Source organism: Protobothrops mucrosquamatus, unplaced genomic scaffold, assembly GCF_001527695.2.
Source record: "Protobothrops mucrosquamatus isolate PMUCROS unplaced genomic scaffold, P.Mucros_1.0 scaffold108, whole genome shotgun sequence".
NCBI lineage: Eukaryota > Metazoa > Chordata > Lepidosauria > Squamata > Viperidae > Protobothrops > Protobothrops mucrosquamatus.
Window position 1 is genome coordinate 1,360,506 of NW_015386480.1, and position 21,171 is coordinate 1,381,676.

Here is a 21,171-nt window from a genome sequence, read left to right on the forward strand (position 1 = left end):
TTATTTTAATAATTTAGTAGGGTAACATCAATTTATATTGAGTGATAATTTATCAATCTATGGTTAATAAAAAGTACAAACTAGATATGTTCATTATCAAAATCAGGCAGTAATTAAGGTTCCAGGAACTGAGTGCATATTATGATCCTATAGTAGTTTTATATTTAAAAAATGATTCTTTTTCTGCTGTCAATGGACCAAAGCATCTGTTTTTGTAATAATAAACAGGAACAACACTATACAAATGATGGGAAAACTGAGATAACCAAGAGTAATATCTTTCTTCTTTTTTAGCCATTGACAAAAAATACTTAGTGAATATTTTATTTTATTTATTTTTTTTTATTTTTTAAACTTCTATGCCGCCCTTCTCCCCAGAGGGACTCAGGGCGGCTCACAGCATGTTAAAAAACAACACAAAAAAAAAAAAAAAACATTTCCCCTATAAAACCAATTAAAAAGCAAATATATTAATGGCTGTGTCATATTTAAATAAAAAGCATTAAACTTAACAGTCCAGTTGGGTAATTAAAATAAAAGCAATGGAATCATTACCCAAGCAGCTCCAGCCTAACACAGCCAAGCAAGATTATTGTTTGGCAAACCTAGAAAGAAAAGGAAGATTAAGGAAACTCGCTTGGTTTTGGTTTTGCTCCTGCAATCAAATCTGGCCAAAGAAAAAAGTGACAGAGCTGAGCCAGATACTGTTGTGATCAACACTACAGAGGCAAAAAAAATGCTCTGTAGTCATTTTGAAAGTCAATAAAATAAGTCACAAGTGATAATTACTTGGCTCAGAGGAAACAGGTTTTAATTCTGAGGGGGTCTCCCTAAAATCACTAAGAAACTATGGAGGAGCACTGAAAATATTTGACAGCTACAGAGTGGAGTTCCAACTCCCTTTGGTATACAGTATATAAAGTGCTAAAGTTTGTAGACAGCCAGCAAATCCATTAGTACAATAAGTGAGGAACAGTGGGACAAAACACCATGCTATTAAGAATGGTTTACTTATGCTAAATTTGATTACAGAAACCATGTTCACTGACTAGACTCAGAAATGCTTGTAATAGAAAATGAACTAAAAGGCACTAATTTTAGTTGACTAAAATTAACTATAAGCCTTGGAGTTATAGAAAAAGAATTAGCATAAAGCACAATACTATTTCGCCTTTCTTACAATTTTGGCAAATATTCATTGAGATCATTTACTTTTTTTCAAAGCATTTATAAAGTAAATGAGCAGAGATAAAACACAGAGGGCTTTCCTGTGAATTGCCCTGGTTACCACATCTAACTTGGAAGAAATCTATTACAAAGGGTCCTTCATGGTTATAATTTAAGGAATTTTATACTGCATTTTTTCTTCTTGATGAGGACTGACTTCACAATTTAAATAAATTCAAATAAATCTTCATGTGAATGGCACTCTGTACTTCTGTAGAGAAATTATTTTAGTATATTGTTCAACGAAATACTCCAAGAAAACTGAAAATATTACAAGTTCTTATTCAGCAATACTATTGTCTATATCAATCCTAATGCTGATGAAAATGCCTTAAAACTATGCCTATTGTATTTTACATAAAGTGAGGGGGAAAAATATTTGATCCCCCGATTTTGTATGCTTGCCCACTGACAAAGAAATGATCAGTCTATAATTTTAATGGTAGATTTATTTTAACAGTAAGAGACAGAATAACAACAAAAATCCAGAAAAACGCATTTCAAAAAAGTTATCAATTGATTTGCATTTTAATGAGTGAAATAAATATTTGATCCTCTATCAATCAGCAAGATTTCTGGCTCCCAGGTGTCTTTTATACAGGCAACGACCTGAGATTAGAAGCACCCTCTTAAAGGGAGTGCTCCTAATGTCAGTTTGTTACCTGTATAAAAGACACCTGTCCACAGAAGCAATCAATCAATCAATCAGATTCCAAACTCTCCACCATGGCCAAGACCAAAGAGCTATCCAAGGATGTCAGGGACAAGATTGTAGACCTACACAAGGCTGGAATGGGCTACAAGACTATTGCCAAGCAGCTTGGTGAGAAGTTGACCAACAGTTGGTGAGATTATTCGCAAATGGAAGAAACACAAAATAACAGTCAATCTCCCTCGTTCTGGGGCTCCATGCAAGATCTCACCTCGTGGAGTTTCAATGATCATGAGAATGGCCCAGAACTACACGGGAGGATCTTGTCAATGGTCTCAAGGCAGCTGGGACCATAGTCACCAAGAAAACAATTGTAACACACTACGCCGTGAAGGACTGAAATCCTGCAGCGCCTGCAAGGTCCCCCTGCTCAAGAAAGCACATATACGGGCCCATCTGAAGTTTGCCAGTTAACGTCTGAATGATTCAGAGGAGAACTGGGTGAAAGTGTTGTGGTCAGATGAGACCAAAATCGAACTCCTTCTCTCAGCCAGGGCATTGAAAATGGGTCATGGATGGGTATTCCACCATGACAACGACCCACAACACATGGCCAAGGCAACAAAGGAGTGGCTCAAGGAGAAGCACGTTAAGGTCCTGGAGTGGCCTAGCTAATCTCCAGACCTTAGTCCCATAGAAAATCTGTGGAGGGAGCTGGAGGTTCAAGCTGCCAAACATCAACCTCAAAAACTTAATGATTTGGAAAGATTCTGCAGTGGGACAAAATCCCTCCTGAGATGTGTGCAAACTTGGTGGCCAACTACGAGCAACGTCTGACCTCGGTGATTGCCAACAAGGGTTTTGCCACCAAGTACTAAGTCATGTTTTGCGAAGTGGTCAAATACTTCTTTCACTCATTAAAATGCAAATCAATTGATAACTTTTTTGAAATGCATTTTTCTGGATTTTTTTGTTGTTATATTGTCTCTCAGTGTTATAGTAAACCTACCATTAAAATTATAGACTGATCATTTCTTTGTCAGTGGGCAAACGTACAAAATCAGCAGGGGATCAAACGATTTTTTTCCCTCACTGTATTCTATCCCAATAGATGCAGATCCTACTGAGGTTAGATAATAGCAAAGTTTCCAAGGGAATTGCTTACAAAAACTACCACAAAATTCTTCAATAGAAGTAACACCTATTCAAATCCACTGCCCCAATTCTCAAGAAATCTTACTGAACGCTAAAGCAGTCCGTTTCAATATTTATTCAGAGTTCTTGCAGTGCAACCCTTCAGCAATTTTAGAACAGGAAATGTTCTTACAAAATTAAAGTTGCCACAATATATAGCATCAATGCACAGCAGATGATACAACAGTCATTAGTCTCGAGACAATGATAAGTCTGCATACAGACAGACGGTTGAACAACTGACCCTGTGGTGCAGCCAGAACAATCTGGAGTTGAATACACTTAAAATTACCACCTCTTACAATATTAGACAACATAGTATCAACAGTAGAGACCTACATGTTTCTGGGTTGTATAATCTCTCAGGACGTGAAATGGACACCTACCATTAGAACCATCATTAAAAAGGCACAACAAAGAATGGTCTCCCTGCGTCAATTCAAAGCTGAGACTACTCAAGGAGCTGCTGAAACAGTTTTACAAAGGAATTACTGAATCTGGCTTCTGTACTTCTATAACTATCTGGTTTGGCACTACAACCAAACAGGACAGATAGACTTCAATGGATAGTTAGGACTGTAGAAAATACAATTGCAACCAGCCTACCTTCCACTGAGGACCTGTATACTGCATGACACAGAAAGGGGGCCGAGAAGGTACTGTATCTACAGACATCCTGGACATAAACTGTTTCAAATTCTACCCTCAGGATGCAAACAAACAAATAACTTTATTACGGTCATAGACCAGCAATAGCCATCACTTTTTACAATATATTAAAATAATAATAATAATAATAATAATAATAATATAATAATAATAATAATAATAATAATAATAATAATAATAATAATAATAATAATAATAATAGTACTAACATTAATAGTAAATAATAACATTCCTGTTAAGAAAATACATGTTCTCAAAATGTTATGGTCACTCCCTAGTTTACGTGACTGGATAGCCGATTAGTGTGTAATGTTCCAAACATTATTAGAGATACGTATCTCCAAAAAATTGGCACAAGTTGACGGCTATAGATCTGTAACCAATTTTTTTCTTGTGGACATTGCCGCAACACAGTATTTTGCCCCTGCATGTGTGATAGAAGGGGTTTGAGTCCTGGAGGAGAAAGCCTACATAAAAATTGTCTGCCCTCCCTGGCAATCTCTCTAATAAGGGGAGAATATATACTGTGCTATAAACTCGATATAACTCACAGTACAATAAAACATGTGAGGTATCTTTGTCTTCTCCTTTACCACATATACACACCCGTTCTGCTATTGGTGTTCTCTTATACCTGCCCTGGAGGAGTGCTGAGGGAAGAATGTTAAATCTGGCTCTGAACCCTCAGGATGCCACTATAGGGCATTGCATGCCAAAACAAGACACAGGGACAGGTTTCTTCCCTTGTGCCATCACTCTGCTCAACACCTAATTCCCACAGCACTGTCTTGTGTCTTAGCCATGTAGTAGGGTTGTATTATTATTAACCTTCTCATCTTTCCTTTTACCTTCTACTGTTGGTATCTTACGATATTATTTTGTTGTTTGTATGTACACTGAGAGCTTATGCACCGGAGACAAGTCTTCGTGTGCCCAATCAAACTTGGCCAATAAATATTTCTATCTGGAGAGTGGGTTTTATATGACCATTCTATAACTGTTTCCCAATGTGATACATATGCAACTGTATTTTTCCCTTTTTATCATATTAAAACCTTCAGTTTCCTACTATACAATCCTAGTTTTTATTAAAAAAATGCAAGCCAATTTAGCATTTGAGGGTGCGTTTTTTTCTTACATTCAATCGTATCTGATTCTGGGAGACTGCCTCGACAGGTCCATTTTCTTGGCAAGGTTTTTCCTAAGTGGCTTGTCATTATCTCCTTCCTAGGGCTGAAAGTGACTGGCTCAAGGTCAACCAGCTGGCTTTGTGCCTAAGGCGGGAGTGGAACACAATGTTGCCAAAGTTCTAGCCCAGTGATGGCGAACCTTTTAGAGACCGAGTGCCCAAAAACTGGCCCTGCCCCTGCCCCACTCCACCCCCTGCCCTGCCACCACTCCGTCCCACCCTGCCTGCCTGCAGGGCCACTCACCGCCTCCAGGGCCCGCCGCAGATCGCCTAGGCAGCCCAGCAGCGCCATGGCAGCCACGCCCTCTGCCTGGGCCCCACAGCATCAACTGTGCGTGTTGGGGCATGAGGGCAGTCTTGTCTACGCTGCCTGGCTGCCATGTCCTTGGCTGTGCTGTTCCGCGTGACCCACGCTTGGGGGAGACTTTCCTCCAGGGGGGTTGCTGGTGAGGGGGTCGCGGGCGGAGGCAAGGCTGGGGCAACGGCACATGTGCCCACAAAGAGGGCTCCGAGTGCTGACTCTGGCACCCGTGCCATAGGTTCGCCACCACTGTTCTAGCCTGATATCTTAACCTCTACATCAAACTGTTTCTCTTCTCTAAATATGTTAATGTGTTTTAAACAAACAAAACTTGAACAAATAGTGAATTTTGAAATACTTGAGTATCTAACTTCAAAACTATAATATAGTGACAGCCTTTACAGATTTTGTACAGCTGTTGTACAGCTTTCAGAGCTTGTCCTCCAGCCTATGTTTTGATCCATTTAGCACCCAACTGACCTACAAAATGTGCTTCTAAAAGCTGTCTGGATGACTAGCAACTTAAATGCCTTTAAAATATAATAATCTATAGTTGTACGTTTCTGGTAGGATGAGCAATAAAAATAATCATTATTATTCACACTATAACAAATTACTAGCCCTTATATTAAGTAATCAGGATATACACATTAGTGTTAGAATATTAATTCTGCCTGAGGCCCAGCATATATTCGCATCAGTGGGAAGGGTCTAATATAAGGTTTTAAGAGAGATTTCCCCACTGAGAGCTATGCAATTATGGAATTTCTTCCCTTACAACTTAATAAATGGATCTGAAATCTAGATTTCTCCTTAGTCCATATTTCAATTTTAGAGGACATCTGCATTAGAACAAAATTTGGGCAACATGAACTAAATTTACTGTAGCATATAATCTTACTCAGTGATTTTTATCCTGCTGACCTGGTTTTTGATATTCATGTTTAATTTAGAATTTAATATAACCTCCTAAAACTTTTTAAATGATGTACTATATTTAGTCATTCATAATTAACTAATGATATATTGGAAAATAAATCTGCATATTTTAAGTCTATTTTTCTCCAACTGTTACTTTATTAACTTTTCTTGATTGTTTTTAGACCTTCTAATAAAATACAAACATTTTAAGTGTTTGTGTGTATATGCGTGTGCACTTGAGGTACAGTGGCTCAGCGGTTAAAGACACTGAGCTTGTCAGCTGGGGAGCTGACAGCCCGGGTTCAAGACCCGAGTGCCGCGCAACAGGGTGAACTCCCATTATTCACCCCAGCTCCTGCCCACCTAGCAGTTCAAAAGCAGTTCATCCTCCTAAGGAAAAAGGGGCTTCCAGGAGGCACCTGGTTAACCATTATACTGAATTTCTTCTTTTTAACAGTCGTATCAACAAGACCAGCAATTCAGCACTGATCCAAATAACATCCTTGAAACCTAAATGCAAAGCACCCTAAAAATGAAACTCTTCCAAGAAATTAGTAAAATGTATGGATTAGGCTCAAAAACGTATAGAGAATTTTTTTGTCTAAAGAACTAATTAACAAAGGTTTAGATTTAATTATTTGCACACCTGAAGACTGAAAAAATCCCGGTTTTGTATCCACCAACAAACTTTCTGTTACTGGCTTTATTTTCTGCTCATCACTGCTTTCCTCGCCTGCTGAATTCAAATTTTCATTTTCAGCTTCGTTTGATGATGATGAGGTGGCCGCACTGACAGACGCGTCCTTGGCTTTTTTAAATTCAGTTTTCCCTGTTTCTTTACGGCCAGCTTTGCTATTTCCCTTCTTGGCTGTCCCTCTCTTTTTGTTCTTTTTCTCCTCATAGAAGTCTTCATCAGAAGAAGACAGTAACTCGCCTCTTGGTTTTTTTGAATTCCTCCTTTTAGGGCTTTTCTTTTTTTCTTTAGCCTTCTCTCCCTTTTTATTTAAATGGTCTTCCAAAGGGTCACCGCCCACTTTGTTTGAGGGAGACTTCTCAGCATCTGAAACATTATCTTGGAATTTCTTAGAAATTCTCTCTCTTAAGTTCCTTCCTATTTTTCCTTCAGGTGTTTTTTGGTTTTTACTTATACTTCCAGAAGCACTACAGCTTTCTTTGCCAGGAGAAGGCTTCTCAATTTCAGAACAGGAATCACTTTGCCTCCTTTCAGAGGTCTTTCTCTCATTTATGCTTTCTTTTTCTTTTTTGGCTTTCTTCATCTCATCTGAGGACTCACTGCTTTGTTCTTGCTTTGGGGACCGTCCTGCATCATCAGAAGATAAATCCCGTAATTTCCCCCATAGTTTGCTTTGCTGGCCTGATGTGCTGCTGTTGTCTTTTCTTGATGAAACATTCTGTTTTCCTTTCAAGGAGCTCTCTTTGAAATCTTGCACTTGCTTTTCTTTAACAGATGCCTCTTTACCAGGTGTGTCTGCCAAAGAACTACCTGCCTTCTCCATATTTGAAATTAAAAGTTCTTCATCAACTTCACTGGGCAATTGATTTTGCTGCTTCTGGTTTGATTCTCTCGTTTCTTTTTCAGGTAATTCCTCTTCCATAGAAACGTAATTCTCTCTCTTTGGAGTTTCTTTTGTAGTTTTCCTTGTTTGCTCTGTTTTCTTTGTATTTTCTCTTTCCAACTCAGAATCATTATTAGAAGAATCTGAGCAGTCCTGGCGTTTCTTTTTAGCAGTACCTAAATCTTTATTTGAATTACCTTTCTTAGCATCAAAATCTGAACCAGAGCTAGAACTTTTCCTTTTCCGTTTTCCATTCTCCTCCTTCACCGTTCGCTTCTTTAATGTATTTAGCACATCCTTGGGTATTTCATTGCTGCTATCAAGATCTGAAGAATTATGGCTCATCATGGCTACCTCTTGGAGAACAGCAGGTATTTCATCAGAATCAGAACTCTGGTCTACAGTAAGCCCTTTGCTTGACTGAGGACTACAAACAGTGCCACTCGGAGAGCTCGGCTTATCTTTTTTCCTTTTGGACTGTGGGGTTTTTCTGTCATACTTTTCACCATATGGTTCATTGCTATCTTCTTCAGAATTAGAAGTTAAGGTGTTTATGTCTGTTGGACGCCTTAAAGGTGTAGTTTTAACTCGTGGAGACCTTCTGAGATCATGATCTTCTACCTGTGGAAAGAAATCTTTTTCTGGTATACATTCAGTATTACAATTTTCTTTTCCATCTTCTTTGTCCTCTCCCTTTTCCAGTTTTTCATCTGGATCCTCAGATTTTACGGAAGAACAAGAGAAGGAAACTGGGGTCAATTTTACAACCAATTCCTTCTTAACTTTGGGAGAATGTATCAACTTAGTCCCACCTTTACTATCTTTAGATTTATTAGTATTTACTGAACCATGTTCTGTTCTGTTTACAATACTCTGTACACCTGCTTTCTGCACATCCATACAGGATTCAAAAATATCCTCAGGAACAGATGAAGGAACAGAAACAATATCCATATCTGTTGCTTCAATGTTATTAGGGTTATATTGAAGGTCTTCACTTTTGCCAGACTTTTTATCTTTACAGTTCATTTTTTTGTTTTCCGTCCGTTCTGTTACTGGCACACTCTGATCACTGGAAGGCTCATTGATTTCTGATACAATCTTAGTTTCTTTGAATTCTTTTCCTTCTGTTCTTTTCATTTCACTGTTACTCGTTTTAATTTCTGTTTCTTTCTCTTTGGTATGTTTCTGTTTGAATTTAGCACCCAGATTTTGAATCTCCAGGTTCAGACCTTCCTCCAATGCTGCATGAGCCTTTTTTATGTCATTTAATACAGATTTAAAAGCCTTCAACTGACGTATATGTACTGTTCTGTTTATTTCAGAATTTTCAGTTGCCTCCTTGAGAAACTTTATAAAACTAGCATTCATGTTAGTTGTGGTTTCAACAAGCTTTTTTGTTTTTTTCAACAGTACTTTTGGCACCATTAATGCTTTATAAGAATAAGTGAGAGCACCAGAATATGGATGATCTAATTTCTTTTCTTCTCCATTACAATTTGAACTATTTTTCTTTGAAGAATATTTAAGGGAATTATCATATATTTTACTTTTATCACTGTCGACTCTGATTCTCTTCTTATTTTGCTGTAATAATTGTTCCAAATTTTCAAATACACTATCACAAGCAGTGACCAAGTCCAGCAAAGGTTCTGGTTGACAGATATAGCAATGCCATTGATTATTTTCATCCATTATGGTTGACAGCTCCTTTCGGCCTAAATTGCGCAATATACATTTTTTGCAGAATGCGTTATGGCAAAAGTCACAGCAAATTAAGTTTCCACCTTCAGCACACCATCTGAAATTAAAGTTTTAACATTTTAAAAATATGCTCACATGAACAAATGACAGAAGTTTTTCATTAATATACAATAAAACTGGGATACAAGGAGCTATATTATTTTCAAAAGATAAGTCTATCTCCATTTTCTATTATAGGAAATCAAGCGAAATTAGCATTAACCCAGATACCCTAGAGCAGGGCTTCTCAACCTTTTCACCCATTGTACCACTTTTAGGATATGGCAATATCCGAGTACCACCAGTCGCCTAGCAAGGTGTCAAAAACTTGATGACCCAAAAAAAAAAAAAAAAAGGAAAAAAGTGATAAGTCCTCGATTTACACCAGTTCGCTTAGTGACTGTTCGAAGTTACAATGGCACTGAAAAAAGTGCCCCCCCAAGCCACAGCCGAGCAAGATACTTGCCTGCCCGCCCGGCCGCACTCTTTCTCCTGTCAGAGGTTTTCATTGTTGTGAGCATTTCTGATGAAGATTGGCAGCGGGGGTGGGGTGGGGGGCTGTTTGGTTTTTATTCCCCCCATCTGCTGGGTGGTTGCAGCAGGTTTTGGTCACTTCACATGACCCTGGGACATTGTGACCGTCATAAATATGGATCAGTTGCCACGCATCTGAATGTAAATTACAAGACCCTGGAGATGCTGCAACATTCCAGCTGATTGGGGCTTCTTCTGGGCTCAGCAGAAGCGCCAGGATCAGCGCAGAGCTCCAGCTGGAGCCTGGTGCTGATGGTGGCACTTCCGCTGAACCCTGACAGCCCTGCAGCTCCAGCCGTCTCTCGCTCAGGCTTGTGCAGTGCTGCCACCGGTTCAGCTCATTCCCCTCCCCCGCTACCCCTTTTCTAGGATGGTCATGTACCACCTGCCAGGTGCCAATGTACCACAGGTGGTACCCGTACCACTGGTTGAAAAGCCCTGCCCTAGAGGGCAGCCAATAATGCATGAGACTGAAAATTCAGAGCTGTTCTCAAAGCATGAGTTCAATGGGACTGATGCACTTGTCTCACACTATAAAAGGCTTGGCATCCCATAACTCATTAACTTCCCTTCAATTGTTCTTTAGTTACTTCTGATCTAAATGCAAGTTAAATCGTACAGATTATAAAAATAAAAGGCAAGGTGAATGAGGTGAACTATTTCTCCTATTTAAAGATCAATTAACAACTTTTGTAGGAACATGTTTTCAGTAACTCTAATACATCAAATCCATATAGGCATATTAACAAACCTTTAATATTGACAAAAAACCCTATGGGGGTAAATAATTAGTTGCATTATTCTCCAAAAGAAGATAAAGCAATCTGCTTTCTGATCACTTTAAACAATGCGAGATAATTTCTATTCAATTTATCAAGTTTAATTAAATGGCACTTTTATACACTTACCTACACTGTTCATCCATTCCATCTGCATCACGGCTGATGTCATCACTCATATAATATTTGAAGCAAGTCTATCAAGAAAAACATTTTTTTTCAGAATGCTTGAGTTGCTGGGTTATATTGCTTAACACCATTATTACTTATCTATAAACAAATTTGCTTTTTTTTAAAGACACTGAGAGGTCTTTTTTTATTTCATCCTTGCAAATATAAAACACAAATTTTGCTCCAAAGTAATTTACAATATTATTTCTCCACTAACACTAGGCAGAACTTAGCTGAAACTGAGTCAAGCTTTTTTATTTATGAAATGTATACACTGCTTCAGTCGAACCGGTCTCTAGATACTTCACATCCCCATCCTGCCATACTATATATAGTATGTACCAAAGTTATGTTCCATAGACAATTTATTATTTAAAATTACATTAAATGTTTGAATTATCATTTTCTTCATTTCTTTATTTGATGCATGACCTTTGAACATGCCTAAATACAGAAGACCTTGCTTAGTAGCTGCTTTGGGCAACAACTGTGTGAAAAAGTAACTTTGTGACCAATGTTCACATTTATGACTTTCATACATCTCTGTGTCTCTCAGTCATGAGTTTTCCGTAACAGTTAGTTAATACAGTCTCAAATTGCAATCTCTCCCTGGGCTGCTTTTCTCTGCAGTGCAGCATTTCCCCAAAAAGAGCAATGCAAGTTAAGAAGCTCAGCTCTGTGACCTTAATTAACCAACTGACAGCTGCTACCTGTAACTGAGAAGACTTTGTTTCCTTCCTAACCAGCTTAGGGTTGGAGCCCCAAGCACACTATGCAAATAGCCAGCACCAGCGCATTGCTTTCAGTGTTTGCTCCCCATTGTGTTCCTGCTTAATCTCTTGTAATCTCCAATGAATGTAAATACAAACATTAATTCCCTTCTTGCTAATTATCCCAATGCCAAGCTTTCCAAAGGCAGGGGAGTAAAGAAAAAGTACTATAGGATTTGCCCTTTAATCTGGCTTCTTTGTGAATTGAGCCCCAGAAACACCGACCATTGTTGGGCCTCACCTAGCTGTTTGGCATCATATCCTTCTGACGCTGTAAATCAAAGGAAAGCTAAAGTAAAACCGTAAGCACAATCAGTCATGTGATTTTCCACTTAGTGACTGTGTCACTTAGCAACCGACTTACTGGTCCTAATTATGGTTGCTAAACAAAGACTATATAGTAAATAGTAAATGTATAGTAACATTTTCTCTGACAAAATTTAAAATTAATAAAGCATATTGTGATTGGCCTATAGGCCCTGACTTTGGGTATGTGGGTGCTTTCCTTTGTGGATGCATCAGGTCTCCTTTGACATGAGATGGATTAATTATTGATATTTTCTCGGTTCAAAAGTATTTTTGTCTTATTCCAAAATCCATATCTTCATGAGACAAGTTTAAAGAGATGGTGCTTTTTTATAGACCGCAGAAGACAAAAATCGGTGCATGAGTGCATACAAGCACAAAATGGATTTCATCAATAAATTTATCTTCAGCCTATTGATACATTCATGAGAATGCTGGTACATAGAGATAGAAAGAGAATATAGATATATATAGATATATATAGATATATATACCTTACATATAAGAACCTTCAATGTAGGATGTCTGTAGATAGAATCTTTTTGAAAGTGATTCACCTGCTGACCACAAGCTGTACAGCTAACAATTCCATGAAGCCCTTCCTCTACGAGAGAGAGAGAGAGAGAGAGAGAGAGAGAGAGAGAGAGAGAGAGAGAGAGAGAGAGAGAGAGAGAGAGAGAGGAGAGAATGTATTAGAAACTCTTCATTTTTTCTGTAAAATATTGTTTTAACACATTTTATCCAGTATAATTTGAAAAAAGATTCTTGATGGCACAATTTGTGTCATATTATCAAGCACATATGGAAGACCCTGAATTGGAGGTTATTATAAGGTGTGTAGAAAAATACTATTAAACAAATAAATTATTACAAGATAAAAATTATTAGCTTCCATTTCAAGACATTCACCTACACTTAAATTAATTGTATAGTTATAATTCAGTATCATAATATGAATAAGATTTCTAAGTAGATATCAACTATATCTTTTAAATTATAATTTATAATTAATATAAATAAAAGGATAAACGTTGTAAAAATTACATATAAATACTATATGACTTATAAAGACAACAGGATTAACAAGCTTTTAAGGAAGATCCCAAATTGAACAAAAAAGAAGTTTCAACTTCTAAGTAAAACTGTATTTCACATTTTCAAAATAATTAATATTTATATATCAAAATTTCAAGCCTACATACAGTTCTGCTGATTTGCCTGATTTCCATTAGCACGGGAATTGTGCATCAGTCTCACAATTGGTTTTGCAATTCACAAAACATTTTTAATTTACCAAGTCCATACACAACTTTCTCAGGTTGCAGATTCTACACACACCTAAGCTATATTATAGGACAATAACAAAGATTTGTGGCAGTTGGTTCTTCCTTTAAGTAGCAAGAGCAAACAATTAGTGAGCAACTATGCTCAATTTGTTTAGTATATCACGTATACAGGAACTGCTTCTCCAAGAAACATTTTGCACGCCATTAAAATCTTCTATATGGCATGAATAAGAAACTACATCATCCAATACACACTTCCTAACAGCAATTGGCTCACTAAAAGTTCATTAGGCGGCTGATAAAATAGTTCTCTTTTCTTGATAGCTTTTTCTGAACAAACACCTGATACACTAAGCTTCTGCACACTGAGATTTCTTTTGGGTTTTAAAATGACGCAGAATGGGAGATGATGTATCACAAAGGTGGACAGAGACAGGATTTTTTTTTTAACTTGAGTTAATTTGGGGAAACTAGATGATCTTGCTTTTTAGATTATTTTAGATTACTTTACCTTTTTGTGTTCTTCTCACCTCAAAATGTAAAGGAAGTTTGATGCTGATTTCTAGCAGCTATGAATGGCAGGGCAGCTGGTGCCACAGGAAAAGAGTTTGTGGTCTTCTTATATCTCTGGGCTATCAGATTGCCCACCCTAACTCCCAACTGCCAGTTGGCAATACAAGTAATGTAATTCTTATTAACCTATCTTGCCTATTAAGAGATCAGAAGACATTGAAATCAAACATACAATATGCACAAAGTAATGACCAATGTGGAACATTTTAAAGATAGAATTTAACGTAATTCATAATACATTTACCTCCACGTTTCTTCTGAGCTTCTGGTTTTAGTTTAGCAGTATTTCTGTTCCTAAATTCAGGTCCTTTAAAGTCATCTTTGTCTTCATTAAGTACTGGCTCTGGTTGTACAACAATAGTTCCTAGGAAAATTATAGTTAAAAATTACAATAAAATTTATAGAAATCAGAGTTGACTTCCGGTTCCGGGAAACGGCGACACCGGACGTGCTTGGAGACTGCTCTCCGCACCGTCCGGAGTTTCCTTCGCCGGTAGACCCCCTAGGGAGTAAAAAGTCACCCTGGAGAGGCAACCACCGAGGAGGAGGCTTGCTGGTAGATAGGGGAGGGCGGCAGCTTCCTCCGTGTCTCCAGCTATCTCCTTAGGGCCGACGGAGCAAAGATCGGCCTGCAAGATGACAGATCACCCTGCTGCACCAGCCGAAAGTCACACTGACACCTAAGCGCAATAGACCCACCGCGGATGATCTGGGTGAGACCCTTTTTGTTCCTCTCTTCACCCTGTGTTGTCTTTGCCTGCAAAAGCTTTCTTGGAATTATTTCCCCGTCTGGAAAAAGCGGCTTTTATATGTGTGGGAACAAAGGCGTTTTACAAAAGGACAGATTAAAACCTTTTTAAAGACTATATTTTATCTCTATTCACGTTGAGGTACAGAAAAAATTGTTTTTTGGGGTTTTTTGGAGCGGTAATATATTGGTAGAGTATTTCTTTTTCCATTCTTTCTTTTAAAAATAGAAAAAAAGAAAAAAAAATGCGTTTGAAAAAGTCTTTTTAGCTCACTGAGGACATCTACTGGTCAAAAGTTAATATTGGAATTTTGACTATTTAGAGATGAGATGGTTTTGGCCTTCAAACATATTTTTCAAGAAAAAAGATAATTTGAGCCAGCTGTGGGATTTGTGGGGGTGGATACTTCTCAACTGTAGCCTCTACTAAAAAAGCAAAAAAGAAAAAAAAAAGAAAAAAGGATTTCTCTTCAACTATTGTTAAAATGGAGAAGCCTCAATCACATTTAAACTGTAAACTTATACTGGAAAAGTATGAGGCTAAAGAAGAAATATGCACTACAATAAAAGAGTTTACTACAGAATTAAGAGCCAGAACTCCTACTTTAAACCTTAAAACTGACTTTCAGGTTACACCTGACTACTCTACAAAACAGATTATACAAGAAGAGGACTTAACTGAGAACAAAGAGAATTTTATCTTGCCCTATAAGCAGTTGTTCTGTCCCCCGTCCGACCCACACCCCCCAACCAGTCAGCCGAGGCCTGACAAACTACTCGGCACAGATAAAGGCAACGGAATGTCTTGGCAGCCACTTCGTAGCTGCCTGCCAAGTCTTTAATGATAAACCACAGCAAACAAAGATAAGCCACGAGAACTTGCCAGAATGCTTGCAACCGAGTGTTCATCAAACTTNGGCCAAGTCCAGAAACACCGGGCTCCTGGCCAATCCCAGAAACACCGGGCTCCTGGCCAAACTCCTCGCTGTCGGAAGGCACCGAAGGCTGCACCAGAGGGGAAGGGCCGGGAGAGGGAGACCTAGCCATCTCCTCTCCGTCATGTTCAGAGCCTTCCTCCTCTGATGAGAGGGACCCACTGGACGGAGCCACAACAGCAGTCTACCTATGGCTTTGAAGACCAGGAAAAGCAAAGACTGAGTTTTGAACTTCTGAAGCAACGAGGCTTTATGGACAAGAGAAACAGAGGGCCAATGCAGAGACCAAGATGGTTTTCATTGAATCAAATGACACTACAAGCAACAAAAAGAGATTCATCACCTGGAAGGAAAGCTTTGCTATGGAAACCTGCCTGGCATAAGAGGAAAGCTAGAATAAGATTGAAAAATGAAATTTAAAATTTCATGTATTGGATTAAAGGCAACCTAGAATTATGGACTGATCTAAGGATTAAGATTATGAGTTTGAAGTAAAGAGATGTTTTAGACTTGGATTGAATAATTAATTGAATGTTAATTAAATAAGATGACTTGTTTGTTTTATATAACATGGGTGTTTAGTTATGATAACTAACTGGATGAAATTTGAATTCTGTTCAATGGATTGAAATGATTTAAGGTCTGATACTATTCTGTCATCTTAAAGAGATTGATTGATGGATTAGACATGTATAGAATAGATAGATATACACATTTACATATGTTTAGGATAGATCAATATTTTTGTTTAAAAATGAGATATTTTTATATAATGGTTTAAAGGTAATCTAGAATATTAAGAATGTATTTTTTTAGAATGTTAGGTTCATTTGTATGAAAATTATTATGTAATGGGATGAAGAAAATTGAAGAGATGTTTTAGATTTGAATTGAATTATTAATTAATTGAAATTTAATAAGATGATGTGATTCTTTGATGATATGGATGTTATTAGTTATGATAATTAACTGGATGAGATTTGAATTCTGTTTAATGGATTGAAAGGATTTAAGGTCTGATATTATCTTGTCAGCTTAAAGAGATTGATTGATGGATTAGATAGGTATAGGATAGATTAATATTTTACTTTAAATAGGGGAGATTAGTGGAAGAAGAAATAAATAAGATTTTGATAAAATTAAGAAAGTAGAACATACTTGGAAGGGATAAAATGTCTTTATTTAAAGTTAATTTGATTACGGTATGGTAAATTTATAAAGCTTTAAAAGGTTCAGGTTGAATAAATTTAAGCTAGAATTGGACATTTTAAATATACTATGCTATTTGAGGGAAAAAGAGAGGGAATATTTGATGTATTGATTGTATTATGTATATATGTTTTGTTCTAGGATGTTTGATTACCCCAGCACCACGGTGTGTCCTCAATACTATGTTTTAAGAAATTAAAAAACCAATAAAATTTGTTTAAAAAAAAGAAAGAGTTATTGGGTTCTGAGGATTAGCCACTTTATCTAACCTTTGTGTTGACTCTAAAGAACTATAATTCCAAGGGGTTTTTAAAAAACCCTTCAATAGAAGGCTTTGCCAATCCTAGTTTGGCAGTCTTTTTCAAGTCTCCTAATATTTTCATTGAGTGCCAATTTCTCATCCACATTCTGGGAATCATATCTAATGATTATAAGATAATAACTGATTTTTTCCATATGCAGCATGCGCTGAAATATTCCTGGGTAAACCTTTCCGCCTTTTTGGCCTGCTTTGAATGAGTTTCACGTACTTCATCTTTCGCATGTGTACATTCACACTAATACAGGGCACAAATAGTGTCATTGTAGTAAGGTATTAAGATAATGATTAGCATTATATATTGGTGATAAAATACTGACAATATATGGATTATATAGTTCACTAATAAATGTGATAATACATGATTAAGGTACTCAAATATAGTGCAATATAATTTATATGTGATCTGCAACATCCAGTGTTTCTATACTTCAGTAAACCAATATTAGTTATATTATGATTTATTTATATATGATCCACAGACAAAGTGACAGAATTTTAAAATACAGTACACCATTAATACAAGTATTAATAGTACATACATATATAAAAGAGAAAACCGTATAAAATTATCAATATACATATACAATGCACCAAACAGTTTCTGTAAGCTAAGGCTATAAATAAAACTGTTGCAACTGCCTTCAAAACATCTGAGTATTGGTTATTTAATAAGAATACATCAATCGCCTACCAGGAGTGGAGTGGAATTATCAGAGTCAAGACAGATCTATTAACTCTGCCAATGCGAGCACAGTGGGCACTATAAAAGGATACTTATGATAGATTAACTAAAGAAATCATACCAATCACTTTTTTAAAAAGGTATTTTAAATTCCTTTTTTAATAGTATTAAATTATCTAACTGAATGTACATTAAATCTACATATTCCCTGCTGTTAAACTCTCCTACTAAACTGTTTTTTTCTATACAGATGTACTATTTAATCATTTCTACATATGGATTATCTATGTATTATCTCCCTAATACAGGTACGTGAAGATTTATCTGATTAAAATTCTTTAGCTTTAGCTTCCCAAATAGTAGATTCTCTTTCAATTTATCAATTATGTGCCTTTAATTTGTTTGCTATTCTGATCATCTCTATCCAGTTACTTTCCCTCAGAACAACCCTTCTCATAGGTTATTGTTGTGGGAAAAATAAGTGGCAGGAGTATAGGTTAGGGGTCCCCAACCCCGCCCCCCCCAGCCATAACCTAATACCAGGCAGTGAGCCGCTTGGAACCTGGCCATGGAAACGGCATATCCCCAACTGTGCAAGCGGCTCGCATGGAACCATCCCTTCTCCCCTCCCCCACCTGTCCGCAAAGCCGGAAAAGTTGGAGACCTCTGATATAGGGAGTCTTCAACGTACAATTGGTTGCTTAGCGACCATTCAAAGTTACAGCAGCCACCCCCTCCCCAAAAGCTATTGATGACTTAGTTTGAAGTTACCGGCACTGAAATACCTCGCTTATCCCAATCCATCCCACCACCACCAACTGGATCCCCACAGGCCTTAGGCCTGCTTCCCACCCCACTGGGCCCCACACCTGAATCACCCAATCACTCTTGCTTACTTAATCCTGTTTGCTTAATTGGGGCATTTTAAAAAAGTTAAAAAGAAATGTTACAAATATATTTTTTTAATTCCTCCAAAACTTTAATTTATGTTACATTTGTATGCAATTTGCTGTAATATACATTTAAATTAAGGAACTGCTTATCCCCACTTCTTTATATCCTGAAATTAACTACTGCTACTTGAACAAGAATCCATTATTTTTATCAGTAGCAGTCAGCATTTTCAAAATGGAAGAGAAATGAAAAAATAGGGAAGCTTATTCAGTGACTAAGAAAATATTCTAATATTGACAGTAGTTCTGAACTAATAGATTAATTACCTTTTGGCAAACTTTTCATATCAACTTCATTTTCCGAATTTTCATTTGAAATATCTTGAGTCACGGTTTCATCTAAAGTTTGTTCTTCATCTGAACCAACATATTTTGTTACAACTGTGGGTTTTCTGAATGAGCAGCAAAGACAAATGTTATGTCATGTGTACATATTTTAACAAAATTATAAAACTTTATCAAACTCCACTTTTGCACAGAATTACAGCCTGAAATTATATTTTATGTGAATCTAACACAATTTATGAAGAATTTAAACAATCAACTAAAAGAATTGTAATTGATAATAATATATAATTCCATATTGTCAATTCTGTGCAACTGGATTTCAGATCTGACAATATTTGTATTCAATGGGTAAATTAATATGAATTATTTTAAAAAGTGCAAAAAAATATTCTCCATCAAGTGCCCCATAATATTTCTGTTAAATCACCTCTGAGCATAATTATAAATTTTTATAGTCAATCAATTCAGACAACAAGCCAGCATATTAAAAATTTAAAAACACACTAACTGACCTTTTGGAGCGTGATGATCCTAATGATTTGGATCTTTCAGAAGAGCTACTACCCTATAAATGAAAAAAAATGCAAACCTCTTATACAGAATCTAAAGAGCATTATTCCTCTGTCTGTGCATATCATCTCAGATATTACTTTGAATGCAAATTACTTCTGTATTTCAATCCTTAAGACACCATAAAACGTTTAGCTATAAATATATTAATTCATTACTACATAAAGGTATGCTCCAATTACTGGATGTGTTAAAAAACTCTGAAAGGCAAAATATGTGTAAGTAAATATTTGCCTTGAGCAGGCAAAAATATTTATAAATAATAAATAAATGTGTCTAATTTGTATGCTGGATATTACTAGAATCATTGTATAAAATAAGCAAAAACTGTGGGTAAAATTATTGAAAAGAATCAAGCTGGTTTCAGTTACAAAGAAAAAGAATTTTGTGTCAAACTAAATATTTCACAAGAATATATCAACAAACCAAATATTAGCAGTCCCCCAGTGGATGGGGATCTTGGTCACTGAGTGATACAGACATAAAGTGCAATGTCACGTGATCACACTAACTTAGGATGGCAGATCCAGCAGTCCCTGTTGTTGTCTTTAGGCAAATTCCATGCAGTTGCAGCATCACCATTTATTACCACCTGCCAGCTTTCCCATTGATGATTCTGCTTATCAGAAGCTGGCAATGGAAGTCACAAATGGTGATCATGGGACTGCAAGATGTTGCAACAGACACAATTGAGAATTCCATTGTAAGTACCCCTCATTCAACACTATCATAATTTCAAATATTGGTTACTGAAAGAGTAGACATTCAACAAGGACTACATGTAGAACTTATATCCACAGTCAGCTAGAATAGTTTCGCACATCAGGTGGCTGAAAAGCATGGTGTACAGTGAACTCACATGAAATGTATATTTGACGTATGGAAGCAGAGTGCCTAACTGCTATTATGACTCCCCTGAATGTCTCTGCACTCAATGCCTAGCAAGATACAGTGTTCAAGACACACATTCTTAGGCTACTAAAGTCCTTGGTAACCCCTCAAAATTGGAAATGTGTACTGCATGTACATGAAGTATAAAACTAGAAAATAACAATTTTGTACTGCTAGCAGAGATGGGGCAGATCTCAAAGAGACAGTCTTCTTGAACACGAGATAGCAACATACTATAGTTATGGTATTGGAGTCCAAATGGGAAGGCCAAAGTTCCAGTCCACCCTCAGCTACAGGGCCACTCTCTTTCAACTCAACCTACCTCACAGAGTTTTTGTGGTAGCAATAAAATAGAAGGAAGGAACATTACATATATCTCCTTGAACTCCTGATTTAAAGGTGGAATAGAAATTTAAGAAATAAGTGCAATTCAAAACTGGCTTTATCCCCAGATAACAGAGGAATGAAATTGTATTCCATCATACCTAGAGAATGCTCAGCAGTAAATCTGACCCAGCCATACTCTCACTTCTGTGACATCAAGTCACAGCTTAGCCAAATCAGTTGAAAGATACAGAAAATACATGCCCATAACATGCTTAGCCCAGTTAGAGGTTTTTTTGTGGCTCAATGTGTTGCACAAACCTAACTTGTTTTGTTAGCCACTTGGACTGTGTAGAC

At 37.0% G+C, this 21,171-nt stretch overlaps 1 protein-coding gene across 1 annotated transcript in view; it reads right to left on the minus strand.

Moving 5' to 3' along the window:
- ATRX (ATRX chromatin remodeler) overlaps window positions 1-21,171 on the minus strand; it is a 112,126-nt gene that overhangs the window by 64,082 nt on the left and 26,873 nt on the right. The window contains exons 4-9 of the mRNA XM_015812713.1: window positions 19,542-19,594; window positions 19,009-19,133; window positions 14,137-14,256; window positions 12,528-12,637; window positions 10,916-10,983; window positions 6,800-9,531 (exon numbers count right to left, since the gene is read on the minus strand). Coding sequence (XP_015668199.1) covers window positions 6,800-9,531; window positions 10,916-10,983; window positions 12,528-12,637; window positions 14,137-14,256; window positions 19,009-19,133; window positions 19,542-19,594 — 3,208 coding nt within the window. The remainder of the gene's footprint in view (window positions 1-6,799; window positions 9,532-10,915; window positions 10,984-12,527; window positions 12,638-14,136; window positions 14,257-19,008; window positions 19,134-19,541; window positions 19,595-21,171) is intronic.